The following is a 23,080-nucleotide window of genomic DNA, read 5'->3' on the forward strand; positions in this document are numbered from 1 at the left end:
GCATTCCACGAGCCGTTGCACGGGCCTCGAGAACGCCGTTCGACCGGCCATCATCAGAGCGGCGGTGGCTCGGAGCGCGGCAGGCAGTCGTCCTCGCACTGCTGGCGCGGCTGCTCCCGAAGCTGGGCCCGGGACCCCGTTCCCTGTCGGCGCCTTGGCGGTAGACAGCGCTGGTCGGCACCGACTGCGCACGGCGGCCCGAGGCCAAGGCTTCTCACCGAGCGTGAACCAACATGGAGGAGGAGGAGCAAGCCAAGAAGGAAGCGCCAACGCCCAAGACCAGGACGACGAAGCGGAAACCGCCTGCTGCCGACGATGGCGGCGGTCCTTCTCAAGAGACTCCCACTGCCAAGCGAGCGCGGGGAAGGCCCGCGAAGGACCCGTCTACACCTAAAACGAAGACGCGGTCAGCGAAGCCGGCAACGCCAAATCCCATCGGCACCACATCTTCCGGAAAAGCAAGAAAGGCCGGCGAGGCACTGCCACCCGACGCCGATGTGAATCTCCCGTCCACCAGCAAGGGACCCAAGTCGCACAGGGTGAGCCGGAAGACGCGACCGCGGAGCTCCTCCCCGAGCGATGCTCACACTTCCGTGGCCAAGACTGCGAAGCATCGGCACCGCTCGCGGAGTCACTCCCCCGGCAGCAGCCACCATGCCAAAAGGGGAAGGAGCCGTGGACGATCTCGGCATTCGTCCCGCAGCGGCCATGGTGGACACAAGCGCAAACGCAGCCGCCATGGAAAGTCCACTACCGACTCCGAAAGCAGCCACGGAAGAAAGAAGGGCCGCAGCAGGAGCCGCCGCCACCGCTCCAAAAGCAGCGCCTCAACAGCGAGCATGAGCACCAGGAGTGGCGGGAAACGGCGCCGCCACGCCCGTAGCACCCGTTCTTCGTCGACCCGCAAAGGAAAGCGGGCCAAGTCGAGGAAGGCGGTAAGCAGCTCCTCAACGCATTCTCGTCGGGCCAAGCGGACGAGTGCTGGCAAGCCTAAGAAAACTGGCAAGCGCAAGTAAAAATACCTCAGGGATCGAGAAAACAAGTTGACCAGATCCAGCGAAAATCTGCACTTGAGCTTCCCCTTGGCTGTCAGCTGAAGGTCGAGAAAAGATGCGGCACCTGGGCTGGAATGGCGAAATCTTCGCGTGCGTGTCAAAGCGACAGCCCGGAATAAATTTCACTGTCAATGCGCTTTGTTGTTGTTCAATTATTGCCCGCAGAAAAGGTTCCCAAGGGTGCAATTGATTGATTAATCACTTAAAAGTTCATAAAGGCAGTGACAAGACTTGTATGAAGTACGCAGAGGAAGGTAGGTCGAATCGAGGGAGGTTTTAAGCAGCTTGTCGGCATCTCGTCGGGCTAAGTGGTTGAGGGCTGGCAGCGCTCCCAAAAGCGAACTGCATGAGAGACCTGGTACATGAGGTCGGGACTACTTAAATTACATGGGCCAATGCTAGCCATAATCTACATGTGAGCTTTACCTTGACTGTGCCTGTTCAATACTGAGAAAAAAATTAAAGGTCATTCCACCCTGCGAATGTGGATGACCAGCGGAGCTGTAAACCTTGTGGTAAGAAAACTTGTGGTAAAAACTTTATTGCATCACTCATTGTCACTTAGTAACGACGGTCACACTGGCCTTGTGGTCACTATGATATGCACTGATCGGTATACTCGCCACTGCAGACACATTCTTTGATATTGTCAACTCGATGCACGTACGCCGCTGTGTGGTCGGTTGGACCGGAGCGGTATGAAATCGCAAGCGAAATGTCTTGTCTTGTCTTGTTACCTAAACTTTGGCGCATACCCACTACGGGGGATTGGCCAAGAAGCAGGCGGTTTCAACTATGTTTATTGAAAATTTAACGAAAACCTAATGTTAATTCTAAATTTTGAGATAAAGCAATTTTGTCATAAAGAAGTGAAATAATAGGAATAATTCATAATTCTTGAAATTCAGCAAGGTAATCTTTTGCATCTCTCAGGAAATTGTAAACTGCAAGAAAAGCAGGCCTGTGACCGTGTCCAGTGAAGTCGCCCCAAAGGAGAGAATGGTTGGTGAGGTTAATAATAGGCCAAGTTTTCGAAATGCCATTTCTAAGATTTTTCTTTCTATTAAAAATAGGAATAGAGAGGAATAATAGTTCGCCTGTGCGTTTGTCGATCCGAGTGGGATGGTCCCTTTGGGGAGAGCAGACTCAGCCATAGTAGGTATAATTTATCAAATGTAAACCGGTGCTTTTCAGGAGTTATAAGGCCTGCAAGTGTGAAATATTTTGGAGACATTTTACGCGTGGTTGGTTATGGCGCTCTCGCGTTCTTCCCGCAGGGCCCACAAATGGCACGAGGAGACTCGAACAGCAAGAGGGATGGATGCCAATTTGTGTCCACCCCCTTTGATCACGGCGGGCCCACTTCGAATAGGCAGCGAGCACAATTGTAAAATTAGACCGTAAGATGGCCACTAGCTGTAACATGATTAAGGTATATAAGCATTCTAATGCGTGAATAAAGGTAACTTGCGCATTTGGTTACGTCATTTCTGCACCCCTATAGTGCCCGTACACCCTCTGCAGCACGCGCAAGACGTTTCTCGTATCACACTGCGGCTGCGTGCTTGATACAGCCTACCCCATTTCTTGTTTTTGTTTATTCTGACTCTATCAGAATGTGGACGGTAAGTATTGCAACACAGAAACAAACTAGACACTACTGCATACACACCGTATTACTCATACCTGTTATCTATGAGTTCAGAGTCAATCCAACATTATCGTAAGGATTGTAATGAGAAATCCACTTAAGTAGGATGAAATTTCTATAGTGGAAAGAAGTGAGTCAAAGTTGCTGCAAAATACATAAACAGGTAAGCGGTGTCTACGACAAGCACGTTGCGCCATGCACGTAAACGAAACGAAGATAAGTGGGCCAAAGTACTCAGCTAAAAAGCTTTGGACTCATGTTATTTCGAACTCTTAACGGAAAAGAGATTTTCGTTTTAGTGATATGAGAAACATGATTGTTCGTCGTAATAATGGTGATGTGATGATAATGATGATATCATCAACGTAATTATTTCAGTTTCAGGGGAAAGGCTTCAATTACTCTGTAGGGCGTCAGCGCACCCGCATGCGAGCATAAAAGTTTACAACCGAAAAAACCACAGAGGCAAGAATGAATCCAGGATATCAACAGGACCGGGAAGAAGGGCAGGAAAGGTACTTTATTTTGTACCTTCCCGTGCTTGATTCTAAGTATATACAAACGAAGTTATAATTTATTGCGACATGCAGCGCCGTCGTCATTTTATAGAAAGAAAGAACTAAGCCAAAAAAGTTTGTCGACTTCGTCTATAGGAGGCTCGCAATCATTTGTGGCTCGTTCGCTTTTTGCGTTCGCTAAAACTTGCAGTGACATGCCTTTTTGTTATAACAATTTTAAAACATTTAGCACTTACCTCTGCTCTGTCTTCACCTAGACTTCGTACCAAGACAGCATTTCGCAGTCCGCATCGTTCAATAAAAACACTTGGAATCGTTGTTTGCCTGGTTCGTACTCGACCGGCAGCGAAACTTTACGTCTCCGCACAAGCTCGCTTGTGCGATGACGAGGTGCGTTTACGACGATTCATTCATTCATTCAAATAACTTTATTGACTGCCCTGCGATTTGGTGGGGTGGGCCTAGACCCCGCCTAGGCTTCGGCCAAGGGTTGTTGGCCCTTGGCGGCTTCCTCGGCTCGCTGGACGGCCCAGAGTTGGTGCTGCAGGTCCGAGCTGAGCAACGCAGACTCCCAGCGCGCGCGGAGGCTGTCGCTGTTTGTTGAAAAAAGTTGAACTTCGTTTACGACGATGTTCAACTTCTTTTTTTTTTTTAAAGTCGAATGCGCTAAAGTGCATGCGATGAGCCCGACTATATGTCCAGCACGTTTTGAATGCGAACCGTCATTTACCTGTTACCGGGCACTTTCACCGCACTCCCGTAGGCGCCTCCATGTTTGATCACGTGGTGACGCGTCCATTGCTTGCCTTAACCGCGGCCTCTGCTGTCCTCTGTTTACACGGCAGTGCACGAGGTAGGTGATGCACAACAAGCGGCTGTTTCGGCGGTTATCGCCGAGAACGACGGTGTGAACGCCACGAATATTTACCCAACGCTTCAGGAGGCATATAAACGCCGCCTATCCATTCTTCCGAGCGCATTACGAATACGATCACGTGGCGTCACGCCCATTGTTTGGCTCAGCCGCGGCCTCTGCTTACAGAGGCAGCATAGGCCACTTCCATTTGATTTCTGCAGTTGTATGTTTGCTATGCTATGCGATATTTTATTATGTGCACTTGATTATGCCAAGCTCCAAAGCGTTGTATTTCGGGGAGGCGGGAGCTAGTCCAGCTGTTTGTACAGTGTTTTCTCCGAGTCCCCCTTATCATTGTGATGACAAATAGAGGAACATTATTATTATTATTATTATTATTATTATTATTATTAGTAGTAGTAGTAGTAGTAGTAGTAGTAGTATTACGTCTTGTCGAAATTGTGCTAGCACTGACGTACGGTGCGCGTACTAGAAAGCCGGGCTTGAAATTGTTTTGTAATACACACGTGTACGTACTTTAAACCGCTGTACTAAATCACAATTGCTGTAATTGCTCATGATTTTTTTTCTTCTTGGCAATGGCTTGGAAGCCACAGGTAGTCATGTTTTCTTTCAGTAACGTTTTTTGGTACGATGCCATTACACTATTTATTTTCTACATAATTACTCAGGGGCGTGTAGATCGCACGTCGCTATATTATGCTGCGCTTTGAGCTTTTAGAAAAACATCAATGCTGGGAAGTTTCATAGTACTTCACAGAGAAGACATAATATAGCTCGTCACTCGTTTAAGTTGTGACTTCACAGGGATTCCAACGTCTGCATTGAATGTGCATTTTTATTCCTAATCGCAAAATTGTTTTGCCACAGCAAAACCGTGGGTTGAGTTATATGACGAAGAAAACCTGGGGGGAGCGTAGCTGTACAGTAAAACAGAGTTAGCTAAACGAGAGTAACGAGTGGTACATCGTTGTTCGATGCTTCTTCATTGTGAACACAAAACACTGCGAGGTGATCAGCTTTTATAACAAAGATGCATCTGAGAATGAAGCAGCTGTCAATCCACTAACAAGGAAGCAGCCTTAATCAAGCGTGTATGCGTACAGCATATATTTAGCATATTATTTAAAATGTAGGGTTTAGCGTACTGCACAGTGTGTTATTCTGGACGCGTTAGTGCTGGGGCTTCCGAGTCATTTCGACCGTCTGGTATTCTTTAACGTGCACCTAAATCTAAGTACAGCTAGAGCGTTCTTGCATTCCACCCGTCTTGGAACAGGCCCGCCGCGACCGGAACCGAACCACTGCGGAAGCGACGCTGAGGGTCTTGAGGCCACAAATGGCTAGGCGCGGTGCAAGCGCCATCTGTTTTTATTTAGCGAACTAGCCCGTAAAAAGGGTCTATAGGTAGGTGCCTGTCTCACTTTGTTTGGGACCTCTTCTATTAAAAAAAATAATGTATGTATCCGGTTGCGTTTATTTGAACCAGAATCCCAAAGCGCAAAATCTGGATGCTCTATATGCCCTTTAGGCCACATACGCAGGCACATGACAAGTGCATAATTATCACTTACCACTCTCCTGCCCTGTGGCAGCTAGCACTGTGACACGACTGTCGCGGTTGTGCTGCTGAGCTCGACGTCGTGGGGTCGATCCCGGCCGCGGCGGCCGCATTGCTATGGGAGCGGCATGCACAAAAAAAAAAAAAAGAACACTCGCGTACCGTGCATTGGGTATACGTCAAAGAATCCCAGGTGGTCAAAATTAATCCGGACTCCCCCCCACTATGGCGCGTCTCATTGTCAGATGCTGGTTTCGGCTCGTGAAACCCTAGAACGCGAATACTTTTAACGACTGGAGCTTGCGTCATTGCGCATCGCAACAATTTACCCATAAAAGCGAGTGCAGCTGCGCGTGGGCTGATTTTCCTCATGACCTAAAGGCGAGTATTCAGTGCTGCCGGGGAGGCGCACAAGAAACCGCGCGCCGAGGAAGCGCCATGTCACCGCCGTCGTGTCGTTGTGCAGCCGTCGTCGTGACCCGCCGCGGTGGCTCCGTCAGCTAAGGCGTTGCGCTGCTGACCACGAGGTCGCCGGATCGAATCCCGGCCGCGGCGGCCGCTTTTCGATGGAGGTGACGTGCAAAAACGCCCATGTGCTTGCGTTTATAATTAATTATAATTATTGCAAACACTTCAAAAACTCAACCTGCAACTAAACTTATGCTCTGGTATAATATCTATAATAAAACCCATGAATGTTGTACTATCTTTTTCTGATTTATTTTGAATTTCGTCCCCGGTCGTCTCAGCTAATTAATTTTAATTATTCCAGACACTTCAGCAACTCAACTTGTAACCAACCTTATGCTCTGATATCAGATCTATAATGAAACCCATGAATTTTGTACTGTAGTATTTTTTTCTATTTTTTTTTTCTGATATCCGCCGTGGTTGCTCAGTGGCTATGGTGTTGGGCTGCTGAGCACGAGGTCGCGGGATCGAATCCCGGCCACGGCGGCCGCATTTCGCTGGGGGCGAAATGCGAAAACACCCGTGTACTTAAATTTAGGTGCACGTTAAAGAACCCCAGGTGGTCAAAATTTACGGAGTACCCCACTACGGCGTGCCTCATAATCAGATCGTGGTTTTGGCACGTAAAACCCCATAATTTCATTTCATTTTTTCTGAATTTCGTCACTCGTCTTCTCAGGAGGTGAACCGGAAGTGCTGCACAAGAAACAAGAGTGTCCCTCGATGCTAGTACCACTAAAAATTATTTTGTTACAGCTATTAGGGGTTATGCTTCTGTAACCGCGATGACATGGAATAAAATCTGAAAATATATTTCACCAATAACGTTGGCAGCCTTTGACTGGCAGCACACGTGGACGAGCATTCTTTTTAACCTGTAAGACTGTGCTACATGCTTCTTCTTGTTTTCATCATAGCTTGAAGGCAAGAAACTGCGCTTGAATTTCAATCAAGGACAGAGAGGGAAGGAGCGCAACAGCAACGGATTCGTTGTACGTCTTCTTTTTATTTAATTTGTGCTAGCGGACAACATTCTGAGTACTGCAGTTGCAGTAGCGACACACGTGATGTCAGTTAATGCCGCCCAATTACGTCAATATATCCATACATCAACGGAGTTCTTGTAGCGAGTGCCTCGAAGCGTTGAAAGCATTGTCACTATTCGGCATCTGAATATATTTCGGTTGGCAGCGTGGCGTTCAAAACACACTTCCTTCCCCGTCCCATGCATTTGCACGTACGCCGTTCCGATGTTATAACATGCAGGAACAAACAACGTTTACGTCTTCCTTTCATCACGAAGGAACATAATAATCACCGCTCGTGTTCCGTGAGCAGCCAACAGTGCCAATTCAAAGAAGACGCTGTCGACTACGGATTTCTCTGCGGCTTAGGCGAATTAGCCGACCTTTGGCAAACAACTCGTGATAAACACTCGAAATGGGGCAGTAACTTGAGCGCACGGCTGGATACGTGCGATCCTTTGAAGTTCTTCACTGCTCGCTAGCCGTGCCGAATAGTGTTCTTGGCGGGCCTCCAGAGAAAACAATTATACGTTGCTCTCATTTGAGTTGAAGGACTCATCTCGTCTAAACTCATGGCGCAAGATGTCCTTTTCGTCTTCGTCTTCCTCAACTTGCGCTGGAATCTCGGCCTGGAAAAAGATGCACGACAGCATAGAAGAGTTTTGTAAAAAAAACAAGGTGACATTACTTCCATCGTAAAGCATTGTTTCATTTAGCACGGGCTTTTGGCGACTGAGTGTCTGTTGCTGAGTGTTTTGTGTAGCGTTTAATGGCAAGCAGCTCGGCGCCCCGAAAAAGTTTCAACGTGCGAATGATACATGATACATACGAAAAAGAATTTGTCATTTGCTGGATGGATATATACCGAAATACCCCAGTTGGATATACACCAAAATGGCTTTGTCAGATTTATTGGCGGTTGCTGATTTTTGCACGCAATCAACTTCTGGTTTATCGAAGTTCGCTGTTATAAGGATTCGTGTGCGCGCATTTCTCAACTGAAAAAATAATTTACAACACGCGAGCTTTTGGTATTCGATATGAAACTTCCAGCAATTTTGTGACAGCCGGTTGCGTTATTGGCGAGCTTTGCTTGCGGTGGCTACAAGCCAAAGCCGCAATCTTTGCAGATAATGCATTAGGAGGTGGTATTTTTCTATAAAACTCTGTAAAATCGAAAAACAGCGTTAAAATATAGCTTCCTGAAGGATGCATAATATAGCTATGTTGTACATTAGTATAAAACCAGTACATTGTGCTTTCAACATTAGTATAATTCTGCGTGTGATTTAGCGATCCTGTTGCGAAAATCTGCAGTGTGTGCGCAGTCAGTTTACGTGTTAACAGTCTTGGCGAAATCTTTTTTTTGTTTTTTCAAACAGGTTACTGACCTAATTATTGTAACAAACCTCGCCGTTACTAACTGTTCATTATTAAGACCCTAGTGGCTTATATTGCAGTGCGTGACTAGCGTTATGTTAGTGACTGCTTCGCGATTTTTTTAGCGAGTGTAGTACAATTATCAGTGAACGGGATTTTCTAAAGCGCATTTCCATTTAAACGAGGAAGTTCCTCTTTGGGGAGGGAGAACAAAATCAGGTTCTTGTTTTCTGTTTCCAGTCAGCACTTTAACTTATATGCCCGGCGACACGCTGCACACACTATATTAGTGACGGCGGTACTGAAATATGAAACTTACCTCTGCTTTTGGTAGTAGCTTTAATTTCCTCCATAACCTCAACGCAACTTTGCTTGTGAGAGGAAAGTTTTCGGCGCATGTCTTTTTCTCCCCTGCATGCAGTAGAAGCTTATTCATTATTGATGCTTCCATACCAGATGAACAGCAGTAAGAATTGATATGCTTCTATAAAAAATTAGCGTAGCTTGCACTGGAGGCGTAATGCTATAAAGAGAAAGCGGAACTGATGGGCACCTAGCTAGTCTTGACTTTTGAGCTAGGCTGAGCACTACCAAGTCATCCCCAGCATTTTCCGAAATTTATTTATTATTGATCGATTAGCGGTTAGCTATTGATTGGCTATCGATTGGCTATCGATGAGTGACTAAGCTTAAGTAGTCCCAACCACGCTCAGCTTCGCTAGTTCACAGAGGTATGTGCCATTGCCCTTGGACCCTTTCTGCACGACCGCCAGGATCGGCCCACATTTTCTGTTCGCACGTTGCTGACTAACGTTCGGCTTAAACAGCTCTACTGTTTATATATTCAAACCATTGGCATTTCAATATCGATAACGAAAGCTGTAAGAAACGTTTACTCTCGCGCGTGAAGTGACGTTGTCTGGCTTTGGACCCACAGAAGTCGTAGATTATTAACAGCGGAGCTGTTTAAGCCGAGCGTTAGTCCGTAACGTGCGAACAGAAAGTGTGGGCCGATCCTGGCGGTAGTGCAGAAAGGGTCCAAGCGCAACGGAACTAACCCCCTGTGAACTAGCAAAGCTGAGCGTGGCGAAGTCTAGCCAAGCATGGTTGGGACTACTTAAACTTCGTCAGTCATCGATAGCAAATCAATAGCTAATCGATAATCGACAAATAATCACTACATTCCGGGAAATGATGGGGATGACTTGGTAGTGCTTAGCCTAGCGCAAGTACGTGGCCAATCTACGTGGCCAAGTACGTGGCTACGTAGCGATAGCCAATCGATAGCCAATTAATAGCTAATCGATAATCTATCAATAATCAATAAATTCCCGAAAATGCTGGGGATGACACGGTAGTGCTTTGCCTAGCCCAAAAGCCAGGACTCGCTAGGTGCCCATCAGCTCCGCTGTCTCTTTAGCATTGCGCCTCCAGTGCAAGCTACGCTAATTTTCCTGTGTAGCTTGTTCAGTGTTACCAAACTTCGATGCTCAAGTATAGGAAGCGCGCAACAGTATTTTTTCTGCCGCCGTTGCCGTCTAGGCCACCCACAACTGCTCCCCCCCTAATAAGGGGCAGCCATGAAATGAAGTCGCCGGCAGTTATTGTGAACGCAGTGTGCCGTAAAATATTTTTCGGGCTGAAAAAGACTCAGTTTTCTCGCTAACAACAGTCTTCCTTCAATCCACACTTTTTAACATCATTTCACGGCATTTGTAGCGATCAACAGTAGTCGAAGAATGGATGACTCAAGCCAATTCTTGGAGTGAGCTATTATATATGCGCTGACAAGGAAAGCACTCGCGGCCCTGACGAAGATAAGTACCCGCGTCACAACGTTGGTTTCAGGGACATCCCTTCTCCACTGCTGATTACCTATAGTCACCACTTATAGTCCAGCAGACCTCCGTCTTCTTCGGATTTCACGGAATTTGATTTCGTCATAGTGGGGAAACTAACGCGCAACGGTCTTTAGAAGTTTGCATGACGCAGATAGCTGTTATTATTCTTACTAGTGTTTTCAAATATCGGTTAAACCGGCTATCCGGTTGAACCGGAGGTAAGTGAATCCGGTCTCGAAAACAGTAGTTATACGATTATCCGTATTTCGACAAACGGCTATTCAGGATATCCGGTTTAAATAAACGGTTAGCCGGATATTCGAATATTTAGACACAAATATTTGGTGTTTAAAAAAAGAAAGGTAAGGAGGCTAACCAGAGCAGATATCGGGTTTGTACGAGTGGTTGCAAAAATAACTACAATTTTAAGACCATCAGAGAGAAAGAGAGGTAATTTAAGCACAAGTACAAATGAATCGATATCCGGCTATCCGAATATCCGGATACTATTAACCGATAACCAACCAAATAACCGATCACTCCGGCTATCTGGTTTTCTAATTCGAATAACAGGTTAGTCGAATAAGCGGATAACCGATGTTTCCGCAAGACCAGTTTGATGTTGCTGCATTAATGCTTACTGACAGGCGATGACAGTAGCTCTCGAAGTGCCTGTTTTATGCCAGTTTGCAGTGAATTAAACACGCCAAAACTCAAGAAGGAACAACCCTGAAGTGTCATTTCACTGAGGCGAGTGGAAGGTCCACTTTTTTTACTGTACTGACCTGTTAATAAGCTGACTGTAACGCCGACAGAAATGGTGAGAATGGTGGTAAAAATTAAGCTCCAGTAGGCTGAAAATTGATAGAAGCCAAGCAAGCTGTTTTCTTCATGACCTGAAAGACTGAAACAAAAATTTCCACTCACTGTATGAAGCAATTCTATCACTATCACTACTGCAACATAGTAACAATGAAAAGTTGTATACTTTTTATTGTGGTTTTGGTTTTAGGCTTGGTTATGAACCTGCCGTGTGTCTTGAATGGACCTATAAGAACGCTAAAAATCTGGATAGTACATCAGCAGCGATTAATATTTTTTTTATACAGGAGACAGAAATATGACCTAGCTGCACAGTAGTTAGTTACATTAATTAATTGTTATACTTCCGTCTCTTTCATCTGACAGAATGTCTGACAAACAACTTGTCAGCTGAGAAATTGACGTGGTGTCTTAGTGAGTCGTGGTAAATACTCTCTTGAGAGGCTACACTGCCTTCCGCTCGGAGGAGTTAAGAATTATGCGTTTACTCGAGGTGCCTTTCGTAATCCGGAGGTAAGGAATTAGAGAGAACACTAAGTGGCTAACGAGCTAATCAGTTCTTCTCACCTGTCAACAGACGAAGCTTCGTCGACAATGAAGGTATAATTGTTCATCATGGGGGAAGTGGCATTGACCGGACAATAGTCGAGAGTGACATGCATCCTGGGAGAATGAATGCCGAGGGTGATCTTCCCAAACATCAGCCACAACTGCAGAGCTCCAGCAACTAACGTGCCGACTGCAGCGCCCTGCGAACCACCAATTCGTGCACACAGGCGTGAGTATCGCGGTCCACAACTGCGCGCGGCGATACTGTGGAAGTCTGGGGGTAACTCGTAGGCACGACACAGTGGGCATACTCGAAACTCTCAACTGAACTGATCAAAATCCGAGTGTGTTACATGAGAGACAATGTAACTGTTAATGGACGCCTAATGAGATCGTACCGAGATAGACCCTTCCAGTTTTCTCATCTAATTTTCTTTTTGGAAAAGCAAAACGGCCTCGCGTTATTTGCACTTATACTCTCCCATGATGCATTACTTCTTAGTTTTGAAGCCTTCCGAGAAAATTTTGTGCAGATGCCCTACAACAGCACGTAGTACATACGCATCATCACAACCCTTCGATACAGACGCAGTGGAATAAATGCAATTGTATCAAATTCTGAGGGTCATTAGAAGCTGAACCAGTGCATTTCTACTTTTCTTTTCTTTTCTTTTTCCCTTTTGATTGCTACATTCCCGTGCCGTTCATAGAGTACAGTGCAATTGGGCTCCGGTCCTCCGGTCCCCTGACACCCTTTTCGAGCTAGTTGCTGCTATAGCAAGTTGCCGCTATGATCCTTCAGGAGGTATTTGGCAGCTTTTCCTAACATGTTTTGTTTATGCCTACACAAGTCAAACCGCAACAACAACAGCAACAATTATAATAATAATACTAATAATAAATACAATGCATTACCTTCGCATTGGCCCACGGAAAAACAAGCCCCAAGATGAAAAGTCCAACGAACGGTGCAGTCCCACCACTGTGCAGCACCAGAATAAGCTGAAACAAAAAAAAAAAAAAAAAGGAGAAGGTAATTTAGCTTGTGACTAGAGGCTATGGGTATCTTACTGTTATTTATACATTACCACATGGTCTTCTTAGCTTAACTTTGAAAGTTCACTTAAAAAGTGTATGAAAAGTTTGAAACAATTGCATTCAAAGCGCGTTGTCAATGTGAACAATTGTTAAAGGTTCGATGACAGCTTATTTAGCACTGCAGCTCTTCATTTCATACATACATCAAATGCATTTCTTCATTTCTTCGTACCTCAAATGATCGCACAATAAAATGGAAAGTAATTGAATTGTATATAGATAAAGTATTTGGTTTGCTGTACTTGCGAAACGTTTTGCTATTTTGGTGTCTCTATAGCGCATTTGCAGCTAATTAGGACATAAACTGCCAACCTTTCCCCGCTTTGCCTGATGCAGTGGCCGCTGACATTTGTTTATCTATAGCTGCAATCTATAGCTGCATTAAAAGGGGAACTTCTTGTTGTTCGCTTCACATGGAATGAAAGCTAGGCTGCGCTGAAAATAGCGTAAGTGCAGATTTTAAAATAAGTGGACTGTTTTGATTAATGTCACTCACAGAAGCGCAGTTGAGTGCAACCGTCCGAATTACACAACGTTGTCAGCCAGCTATTGACGCCCACTACATATCGCGGTGATTCCTACCTTTTGCGTGGGCTCCCTACGACGAAAAAAATTTCGTTTCAAACCCGCATGACCAAAGGTAAAAAATCAAAAGGTACAAATATTAACTGTAATTACTTGATATCTACCCAGAAGCGACTCCTCCACGTACGCAAACTCAGTGGGCACACTAGGCCTCATCTTCATGCTACAAGGACATCAGCAAAAATTCTGTAATAATGCAGCTCATAAGATCTCGTTGCTGATACCTTTGAGCTACCGAAGCTGGATTTGATTTAATTTGAGCGTAGTCAAAGTTGATACAGGCGCTTGTATTCAGGCAGAGTTCTTGGTTTTTGGGAGGATGTCGCTCAGCTATCGGTCTCCCGGAGACTGTTTTGACGACAATCGGCAGCCTTGCGGGATTGCTATGTGGATGTGATTTGTAGATTCGTGCGAACTGTATCTTACATTAAGTGTTTGCTGTCGTGACTATAGTTGAGAAATATGACAATCGTGTGCATGCGTAAATAGTGTCTTTATTGCACAGTGGACATGAACTTCTATTACTCAGCGCAGGTGCGCATGAGGCGCTTCTTCTGGTGAGCTTTATTTTTTGTCTTGGTTACATTTACGCTTTTTTGTAGCCTTAGTACGTTCGTCTATTTTTTATATTTGCGCGCGTGTTATGTGGGGAAAGAGCGGGGGAGGGAGTGTGGGCTCTATTTCTTAAGTGTCTTAGGACAGAGTGGTTTAATGTAGCCTACTGTCCAGTTTGCCTGCATTTATTAAACAACAAGAAAAACCAATCGGCTGCTTGTTTTTGTCGCCGTTGTCGGCGCGACAGACGACTAAACTGCGACAATTTCACTTGGCGGTCGTGTCGGTATTGTTGTCGGTGTAGTATTGCACCTTCCATAATTCAGCGACACCGCATGCATAACGTCAGCACAGCTGAGTATCGATGTCAGCGTCGTGTTGCCATAGGTGTGGCCTTCGCTTAGGGTGAAGGTCACACAACGCGAGCACGGTCGTATTTTGCAGCTGCTGGGAAGGCTTGTAGCGCCCACCGACGCCGCAGCGCGGAGCGCTTTGTTCGGCGCTCTCAGCCGGTGCCTTGGCGCCGGCTATCAAAGAAAGAAAAAAATAAAGAAGCGCAGCGCGTGCTCGAAGCGCAAGCTCGGCACGCGCAGTGTCGTTCCAAAAGCCAGCCACGCTGGTCGTCGCAGCCCCGTCGCTCGGCTCGCTGCCTTCGCCCTTCTGACCAGGGACGACGGCACGGCTCGTACAGCCGCCGTCACGTCTCTCCCACATTGGTGACCCGGGAGAGCGCGCCTTTTCCCGAGCGACACGCTGCCATGGCTCACTGGCCGGAGCCCCAGTTCGACCCGCCACTGCCGCTGTTCTCGTCCAGCTACGTCGGCGCATGGTTCGCTCAGTTCGAGGCGGCTCTGGAGCTTAACCACATCTGGATCCAGGAGTTCAAGCACGCGGTACTCCTCGACGTCCTGCCGCTTGCTCTCCAGCTCCACCTCGGCGTTCCATCGCCTGGCCCGCGCCCGTACGACGAACTGCGGCAGCGCGTGCTCGACTTCTTCGGTGCTGTCTACCACCCTCTTCCAGAGGTAGACCGCGCGGTGCGCGAGTCATCTCCGCCGGCGCCCTCACCGCCAGCACCAGACGCGTCTGCTCCTGCGCCCGTTAGCCACCATCAGGCAGGCCTTCCTCCCTCGACTTGCCCCGATACCGTCTCGGCGACCACCCGATGCGCTACCGCACAGACCCCGGCCTCCGGCTCTCTCCAGGGGTCTCTTTCGTGCGGGTACGCGCACAATGTTGTCGCCGAGGGTATCGTCACGACCATGACACCGGCCACGTCATCGCCTTTCTCGCCCGCAACGATGGCAGGCGACAGTGGAGACATCACCGACCCAACGCCGGCTACCGTGCCGCATGCCATTGGGTCTGTCTCCAACGCCATCGCTCCTGCAACAACGGCACCCGACCCTTCCACGCGGTCTGCTGAGCCGGTCTCCGAGGCGGCGCGCGAGCTCGGTACCGTGCCGATCCCACTGCCTCCGACTCTGCCGGCTACCACCACCGTGGACACGGGTCACGACCTTCTGCGACACCCGACAACGAACGGTCCATATCTCCAGCGGTCAGCGCAGTCTTCAGCGCAGTTAGTACAGGTCATTCCACCTACCCAGCCCACCCGGGTCTTCACCTGTGCTGCCTCGACGGACGTTCGTGCCTCGTCGCTGAGCGCCTCACGGCTTCGACCCACTCCCGGCTTTTGCGATGGACCGATGGAACCACCGGACATTCCTGCGGACCTTGACCCCCTTTTGCATGGCCAGCCCGTGGCTTACTCGCGATGCACCCCATCGTTAGCTCTGCCGGATCGTGTTCGCCTTCCGACAGGTTGCGCCGCGTCCACGTGCACGGCACGCGTCGTGGCCCGTCCAGGGCTTCGACTCCATTGCTCGTGCACGCATCCTACACGTCATGCAAAGGTGCGGTCTGTGATACGCCTTCGGCAACGCGTTCGCTGGCACCGTCGACGCACCCTTCGCCTTACAAGCCTCCCCCTTCCTCATTCTTCAAGAGACATGTGGCGCCCGTCAAATCAGCGGGTAGACGCACTTCTGCCAACAGCGTCCGTTCCGCGAGTCCCTCGCCCGTTGAGGAGCACCCAGTGCCGCCCGCCTGAGTGGTGGTGGCGACCCGATGCCTTCACGTTGACGACTCGGACTGGCCATGGACACTTTTCAATCAGGACTCAACTGGCTCGCCATTTCGACGTTCCGTCTGGGTGGAGGGCCCTGTAGCGCCCACCGACGCCGCAGCGCGGAGCGCTTTGTTCGGCGCTCTCAGCCGGTGCCTTGGCGCCGGCTATCAAAGAAAGAAAAAAATAAAGAAGCGCAGCGCGTGCTCGAAGCGCAAGCTCGGCACGCGCAGTGTCGTTCCAAAAGCCAGCCACGCTGGTCGTCGCAGCCCCGTCGCTCGGCTCGCCGCCTTCGCCTTCTGAGTAGGGACGACGGCACGGCTCGTACAGCCGCCGTCACGTCCCTCCTACAGGCTCTGCCTAATACTGTACTGTGATAACTGCTTACATAACGTGTCAGCGGCTCAGTATATACTATACTGAGCCGCTCGGATGTGCTATGTGTTGAAGAGAATGCGCATGCGCCCGTGCTTCGCAGTTCTTGAGGTCGAATATATTCCATGGCGGTTGATACATACGGGAGAAGCTTCGAGCTGATAATTCGAATCGCCAATTTTTTATGAACTGTAGTCCACACAGCCAAAGAAATTGAGGATTACCTAGGGAACGGGTTTAAATACATTCTATTGCAATTTAAAACTCCAGTACGTTAACACCATGTTATTTCCCTGTACTATCAAAAGGAATCAAGTCAGCATTAAGAGCCTATAGACGGCGTGCTTAAGTCAAGCAATAAGTTTAACAATTAAAATTTACTCCACTTTCTTCGGATGGTCTTTTCACCATAAAGCCTGTAGCTATACAGGGTGTTTCAGCGAACACTTTCAAAAATTCTGAAAGGTTGCCTGTGGCAGATAGCACAATTTTAGTTCATGAGCTTGTCTACTCGAAGAGGCGGACATTACTTGCACAAGTAATTGAAATGCATAATCGACTAATTAACAAAAAATCACTAATCAAGTTTTGAACTAATTACCTGATGGCCCATATTGCAATTTACAAATTGTAGCCATGTAGTTCACAAGGCGGATCCACTTGGAACAAATTCGCGGGATGACACCAGGTTGGAGATATTGATTCCCGAACTTTGCGGAGAAATGCATTGGCGTTCCAGTTAGGTTCTTAACAAAACGTCGCTTTATGCATTGATGCACAAAATTAACTGGAACGCCAATGCATTTCTCCGCAAAGTTCGGGAATTCATACCTCGAAACTGGTGTCATCCTGAGAATTAATTCTAAGTGCATCCACCTTGCCAACTCCACGGCTACAATTCATAAATTGCAATATGGGCCATCAGGTAATTAGTTAAAAACTTAATTAGTGATTTGTTGTTAATTAGCTGATTATGCATTTCAATTTTTGTGCAAGTAATGTCCTCCTTTTCGAGCACACCACCTCATTAACTATAATTGGGCTATCTGCCACAGGCAACCTTAAGTAAATTTTGAAAGTGCACGCTGAAACACTCTGTATGTATTCTTAGCGATTCTAGCTTTACCACAACCATTTTTACAGGAAAAAGTCATCCTTAGGTTGTTGCAGTGATGTGCGCAATCAGTCTCTTCTATTAGGTACAGCCAATAACATATATCACTCAATGCTTAATCCTCCTATAGGAAGCACCAAAGGCGACCTACTATCTTCGGAAATTTCACATGGACTAATTCGAGCGCACAATTAAGAGAAATGTCTAGAAGGTTAACAGTCTGCGATTCTTTTGCAACGGCGCGCAAACGGAGTCCATTTTTGGTTATAACCACGCTATACTTAGAACTTGGTTGTGTTATATAGGGCCTCATTTGTGTCTTGCAAAACAAAAGTTTTGCTCGAGACGAACAGGAGTAGATCGGCAAACAGCCTAGGCTTGCCTCTTATTATTATTGCGAAAGAACTTATATGGACACTCCAGGTGCATTCCTGCTGTCGGCGTCACTGTCGCCGTCGCCGCCGCCGTGAGGTTCCGTATTAAGTCCACGGGCGATAAAATCGTTGTCACGCGCCGTATGCTTTATGTGCGAGTGAAAGCGTCCGAGGGTGAGCTGGCTGTCGCGGCTTAATCTCGCGCACGCAAGGGGCGGGAAGCGGGAAGCAAGAGCTCCGTCTTCCAGTCACGCGCAACGCTCCGAAGGTAGAGTACGGAGGGGCGCGCGTGACACCATACTTGTTAATTTAGTTAGTATGCCTTTGTTTACAAGTTCATATGGCCGATAAAACTACTATCCTTACTTCGTATAGCTTTCCACTAGTTTGCTATCGCAATCGATGCTTCGCCTTTCGGGCGAAACTGCGACATTTTTTTTTTTGGCACAGCGTCATCCTTCTTCAAAAGTAATACCATGCCTTCTTTTGCAAAACCTAGCCCGGGAGTTAAAAAGTGCAAGACATTTTTTCGAGTGGTGTATCGAAGCAATAACAGCCTACCATATGATAAGAGGAAGTCACCCCTCGCCAGCTACTGAAATTCTCATGCATTCTTGGGTGTAAAAAGCTACACTGGGAGCATTTAAGAAGCATCCAAGTCACGCAACACACTGCTTCAACTGAAGAAGAAATACACTTGCTTGAGACTTACTTACCCGGACAGCTGAACCCAGATGAGGCACTGCGACAGCACAAGCGGTAAGAACACATCCAAAGAATAGGGCTGGAGACAAAGAGAGACGGACACACGGAACACAAATCAAGACCGAAACTTAACCCGGTTTGCATTTGCACACTTGATTTCTCTCAAAAACTTAATAGCGTTGCAAAATAACCGCTAACAAATCGTGTAGCGTTTCAAGGCTCGCTGCACGCTTCTGACGCTGTTTTCTGAATGTGCCGTCAGAGAAGGCGTATTCAGCCAGCATGGGTGCGATGAGCAGTAGAACCCTCATCACGGCTGTCTATAGCATACGACATCGCTGATCTCCTGCCTGCGCTTGGAAGGTGGCGGGTGAGAAGGGGGGGGGGGGGTTAATGATAATGGACGGAGCATGCATTACCGACAGGTCACACTCAACAATAAGAGACCTCAGGATGTGGCTACCTGTTTTTAGTAAGGGGTCTTCTGACGTATTGTGTAGGGGACAGATAATTCGTTGGCACCTTAAGAAATGCTGAGTGTAGCGTACGAGCAGCGGCGACTTACCTTTTCGATAGCTCATGCTCAGAAACAGAAGTCTCTGTGCCACGTAGACAGCGCAAAATAAGCACGCAGGCACGCACGCACACACCGCAGCCCAGTGCTCCCGCACTCTTGAAGCTAATTTTTTTTCGCGGCAACTTCATTGTACGGGAAGAATTACTCTTATTTAGCCTCTAATTTCTACGATATGATGGTTTTGTGAAATTCAAGAACAAAAATTGTTTTGAGTAATAAAAAAAGTAATTGCATATGGTGAGTGTTACCAAAGATCACTTACATTTAGCAACACGCATGCACGTAGGTATCGATTGCGGCGCGCGGGACGTCTGTTTTATTGCGATAACAATTATATGGAGACTCCAGACGCATGTGCGCCATCGCCGGGATGTTCCGTATAAAGTTCAAGTGCGATAACATCGCGGTCACGCGCGTATGCTGTGGGCGCTATAATGAAAGCGTGCAAAGGTGAGCCGAGAAGGATGGTGGCTCGATCTCACGCGCGCAAGGGAGGAAGGTGGGGAGGAAGCACCGTCTTCCATCGCGTGCAAGGAAGCAGGAGGGGGGGGGGGGGAGGGGTTCTACTCCGGGGGCGGCTGCGTATGGTGCGGCTGAGTGCGGCTGCGCGGGCCCTATCTTGAAAGCGATCTGCGGTGGGTACATGGTCTAGGCGCGCCGAGGGCTTGTGGCTTCGTGTGCGCTACGTTCTCGCCGCTTAGTTCGCGCTGAAGCGAGAGGTACCACATGGCACTTCGCTCACTGCTGCTGCCGCTCTTCCTCACGCCAGCGTATTGACAGCGAGTGTCCGCTGTCATCGAGTGAAATGTGTTCATGTTTGCCTGCGCGCGTGACACCATGCTTGCTAATTTTGTTAGTAAGCGCATGTTTATACGTTTATACGGCTGATATAACTACTATTCTGACTTCGTATAACTGTCTAATAATTTGCTATCGCAATCGGTGCTTCGCGTTTCGGGCGAAACTGTGCCATTTTTCGCTTTATTTCGGCTCCCCTGAGTAATTATATGCACGTGATGCTCTGTGTCAATGCTTGCGTCATAGCTGAGTATTGAATATTAAAGCTAATGGGCCGCCGCGTGGTGGTGGAGAGGCCAAGCTCCATTCTTTGGTGTAATGTCCCTAATTCCAGGTTATGTTCGTTGTTGCTTGCCATACCATTACGCATGTATGCGCCTGTCTCAAAACAATAACTAGAATTAAAAAGAAAGAGGTGTTCTTGAAAGTTGTTACTGGTGCTGTGTAAATGACAACAATTTTTATGTCATCACAGGCTTTAAGAAAAAGAAGATGTGCAAATACTATGCCTGTATCTGTTCTATCCGATTCATGAAGACTACGACAACTTATCGAAGCAGTCTGCATTGAACTAAGGGATAATATCGGCGCATAATGCAGTGTAAAAACAAGCAGAGAAAAACAAATCTTACCGCTCTTCTTCGTAAAAGCGGTTGCTTGCGCTGACGTGAATTTCGTGTACTGCGAAATTACGTCCACATAAAACACGGCAGCTTGGGAATTGATGATAGATGATACAGTGCTGTAAAGAAATAAATGACAAGATGTAATAGATAATGTTACTCATACTTATTGCTCAATCATCACGGTTCTTACAGGTTTACGTAGATAGATAATGCTGCATGCACCATTTTAGTAAATGATATTTTAAAGGCTGGCTTCGTATCAAAACGGTCATTGTGAACAATGGAGAAGACGTGCATTCTGCAAGGAGGAACGTAACTCGTTTCTTGTGCGCAGTTAGGTGCTTTAAGTACTGCGTTTATTCATTTACTGCTTCAGTCATCAAAATAATTAATTCTCAGATGTTTAGTAATTTGTACGCAAAATGTCAGCCTAGATATGAAAGGTCTAAGTCACTCTTAAGTCGATATCTGAACTTGGTGCCTCAAATTTGTGGCACCTGATACATACAGATGGCGACCGCGATTTCGAATGCATATAGTTTCAAGGTCAGTCGAGTAGCGGTCTCTCGAGGGAAAGTGTGGAACATCTTATAAAAAACCTTTCCTTTGAACGGAGTCAAAGACGGACAATATTAGAGTCGTGGGTGTGTTCATATGAACGACCCTAAATATTTGACAAACTTCGTCTTGTTGCAGTAGGAAATAGGTATATTATGCTACTTAAGAGGAAGCTTTATCACGGGGCCAACTCCAATTTTTTCATTCAAATACATGTAAAATAGAGAAATGCTTTTATGAGACACCCACTTATATTTAATTTCATTTTTACGATATGTCACGTGAAAGTCCAAGTGAAATAGAAAGTTAACTATAGCAAATCTAGCAAGCAGAATGTTTATTTAGAATCTAATTTTTTTTAAATGGCTAAAATTGTCATGTTTGAAGAAAATACAAAGCACGAAGTTTATAAATCCGTACCTCTGCATCAAAAACAGGTAGAGCTGTTCTGCAAACTGCGAGAGCATCTAAAGCGGACAAGAGGGATTGTTAACTTACAACTGGCATGCAATTGTTACAATGTTTACCAAGGCTTTGAAAATATGCTATTCACAAATTAGTGTTATGATGCGGTGTTTAATGAACCAATCTTTTTAGCTTTAGATTGGTTATTAGGTGTAGTTTGCAGAATCATGAACTTTTTTATTGCTGAGTTCGAGTTGTAAACTTTATACATCAACGTTTTTTTATATTTTTCAATTTTCAAGTAGTTAAAATATTTATGGCATCATTTGAAAATACCCTTCCATCAGTTAGTAGATATTAAGTTCGTTGTTTGAATGCAACCAACCTCATGGAAATCGGTGCAGAAAAATGATTTCCCCGTTCCAATGTATTAACATAGGAGCTCCCAAACTAAAGCTTCCTCTTAATTCTCTCGTGCGTTCCGCCTTTTCGAGATATCCTCCGCTGAACCGAGATTCAAGTCATCGTTTATTTCGTCGTAGTAAAGCGAAGTCCCTCCGCACGGATTTTAAAAGCACCTAACTTGGTCCCGATTTAACTCCTCTGCCTGGTGAAGCAATGCCCACGTGTCGGCATTGCTAAACTGACCACATATACACGTGCCTAACCTGACAATTGCGCGACTATGTGATTTTAAAAGTAAAGCATGGTATGCATATATTTATATATTACATAAGTGAACGGCCTTTGATACGGACGGTCTTCAATTCAACTGCAAAAGTTGTGCCCTTTAAATTCAATAACGAAAAGACAATTACTTGCTTATGTTTAATTAGGTAAATTATCATCACGATTTATCATGAAAGATGTGTTCGCCTGTCTACGTAACCCTGATGCGAGGGTGGAATAGCGCTATCTATTAGTGATTAGAAAAAGGAGTTAAATATAGGCAAAATGTATTATGTATATTGTATTATGTGTGTATATACATGTATATATTAGGTATGATGGCTTTTGAGATCACCGTCTGATTGGTTCGGTGATAAAGTCGTGTCACAAACTAATTTGCGATACGGTATTATTTCGATTACAAATGAACCCACAGTCGGTGCACTGATCGCTTAACGAAGCGTAATGTCACGGACAAAATTACAGTAATCCCATCGGCACAACGTTACTTCAGTGCATGCTGTCATCATCATCAGCCTATATTTATGTCCACTGCAGGACGAAGGCCTCTACCTGCGATCTCCAATTAGGTGTAATTGGAGATCGCGCAGGGAGAGGCCTTCGTCCTGCGCTAGCTGATTCCAACTTGCGCCTGCAAATTTCCTAACTTCATCCCCCCACCTAGTTTTTTGCCATTCTCGACTGCGCTTCCCTTCTCTTGGAATCTAATCTGCAACTCTAATGGTCCACCGGTTATCCATCC

General features: G+C 46.6%; 2 protein-coding genes across 3 annotated transcripts in view; one reads left to right on the top strand and one right to left on the bottom strand.

Annotated features, from left to right (window-relative positions):
• The first annotated feature begins 233 nt into the window (after window positions 1-233).
• On the top strand, window positions 234-1,016 carry LOC119442036 (arginine/serine-rich coiled-coil protein 2-like). Its single transcript, XM_037706754.1, has one exon. The coding sequence runs from the start codon at window positions 234-236 to the stop codon at window positions 1,014-1,016; it is 783 nt and encodes a 260-aa protein (XP_037562682.1).
• Window positions 1,017-7,127: 6,111 nt separating this feature from the next.
• Window positions 7,128-23,080, bottom strand: part of LOC119437260 (sodium-coupled monocarboxylate transporter 2) — an 85,580-nt gene continuing 69,627 nt past the window's right edge. For both annotated transcript variants that reach the window (XM_049660395.1, XM_037704300.2), the window contains exons 9-15: window positions 20,692-20,801; window positions 18,696-18,763; window positions 12,666-12,752; window positions 11,769-11,950; window positions 11,165-11,283; window positions 8,858-8,949; window positions 7,128-7,787 (exon numbers count right to left, since the gene is read on the bottom strand). In XM_049660395.1, the coding sequence (XP_049516352.1) occupies window positions 7,683-7,787; window positions 8,858-8,949; window positions 11,165-11,283; window positions 11,769-11,950; window positions 12,666-12,752; window positions 18,696-18,763; window positions 20,692-20,801 (763 nt within the window). In that variant the 3' untranslated portion in view covers window positions 7,128-7,682. The remainder of the gene's footprint in view (window positions 7,788-8,857; window positions 8,950-11,164; window positions 11,284-11,768; window positions 11,951-12,665; window positions 12,753-18,695; window positions 18,764-20,691; window positions 20,802-23,080) is intronic.

The sequence above is a fragment of the Dermacentor silvarum genome, chromosome 1 (assembly GCF_013339745.2).
Source record: "Dermacentor silvarum isolate Dsil-2018 chromosome 1, BIME_Dsil_1.4, whole genome shotgun sequence".
Taxonomy (NCBI): domain Eukaryota; kingdom Metazoa; phylum Arthropoda; class Arachnida; order Ixodida; family Ixodidae; genus Dermacentor; species Dermacentor silvarum.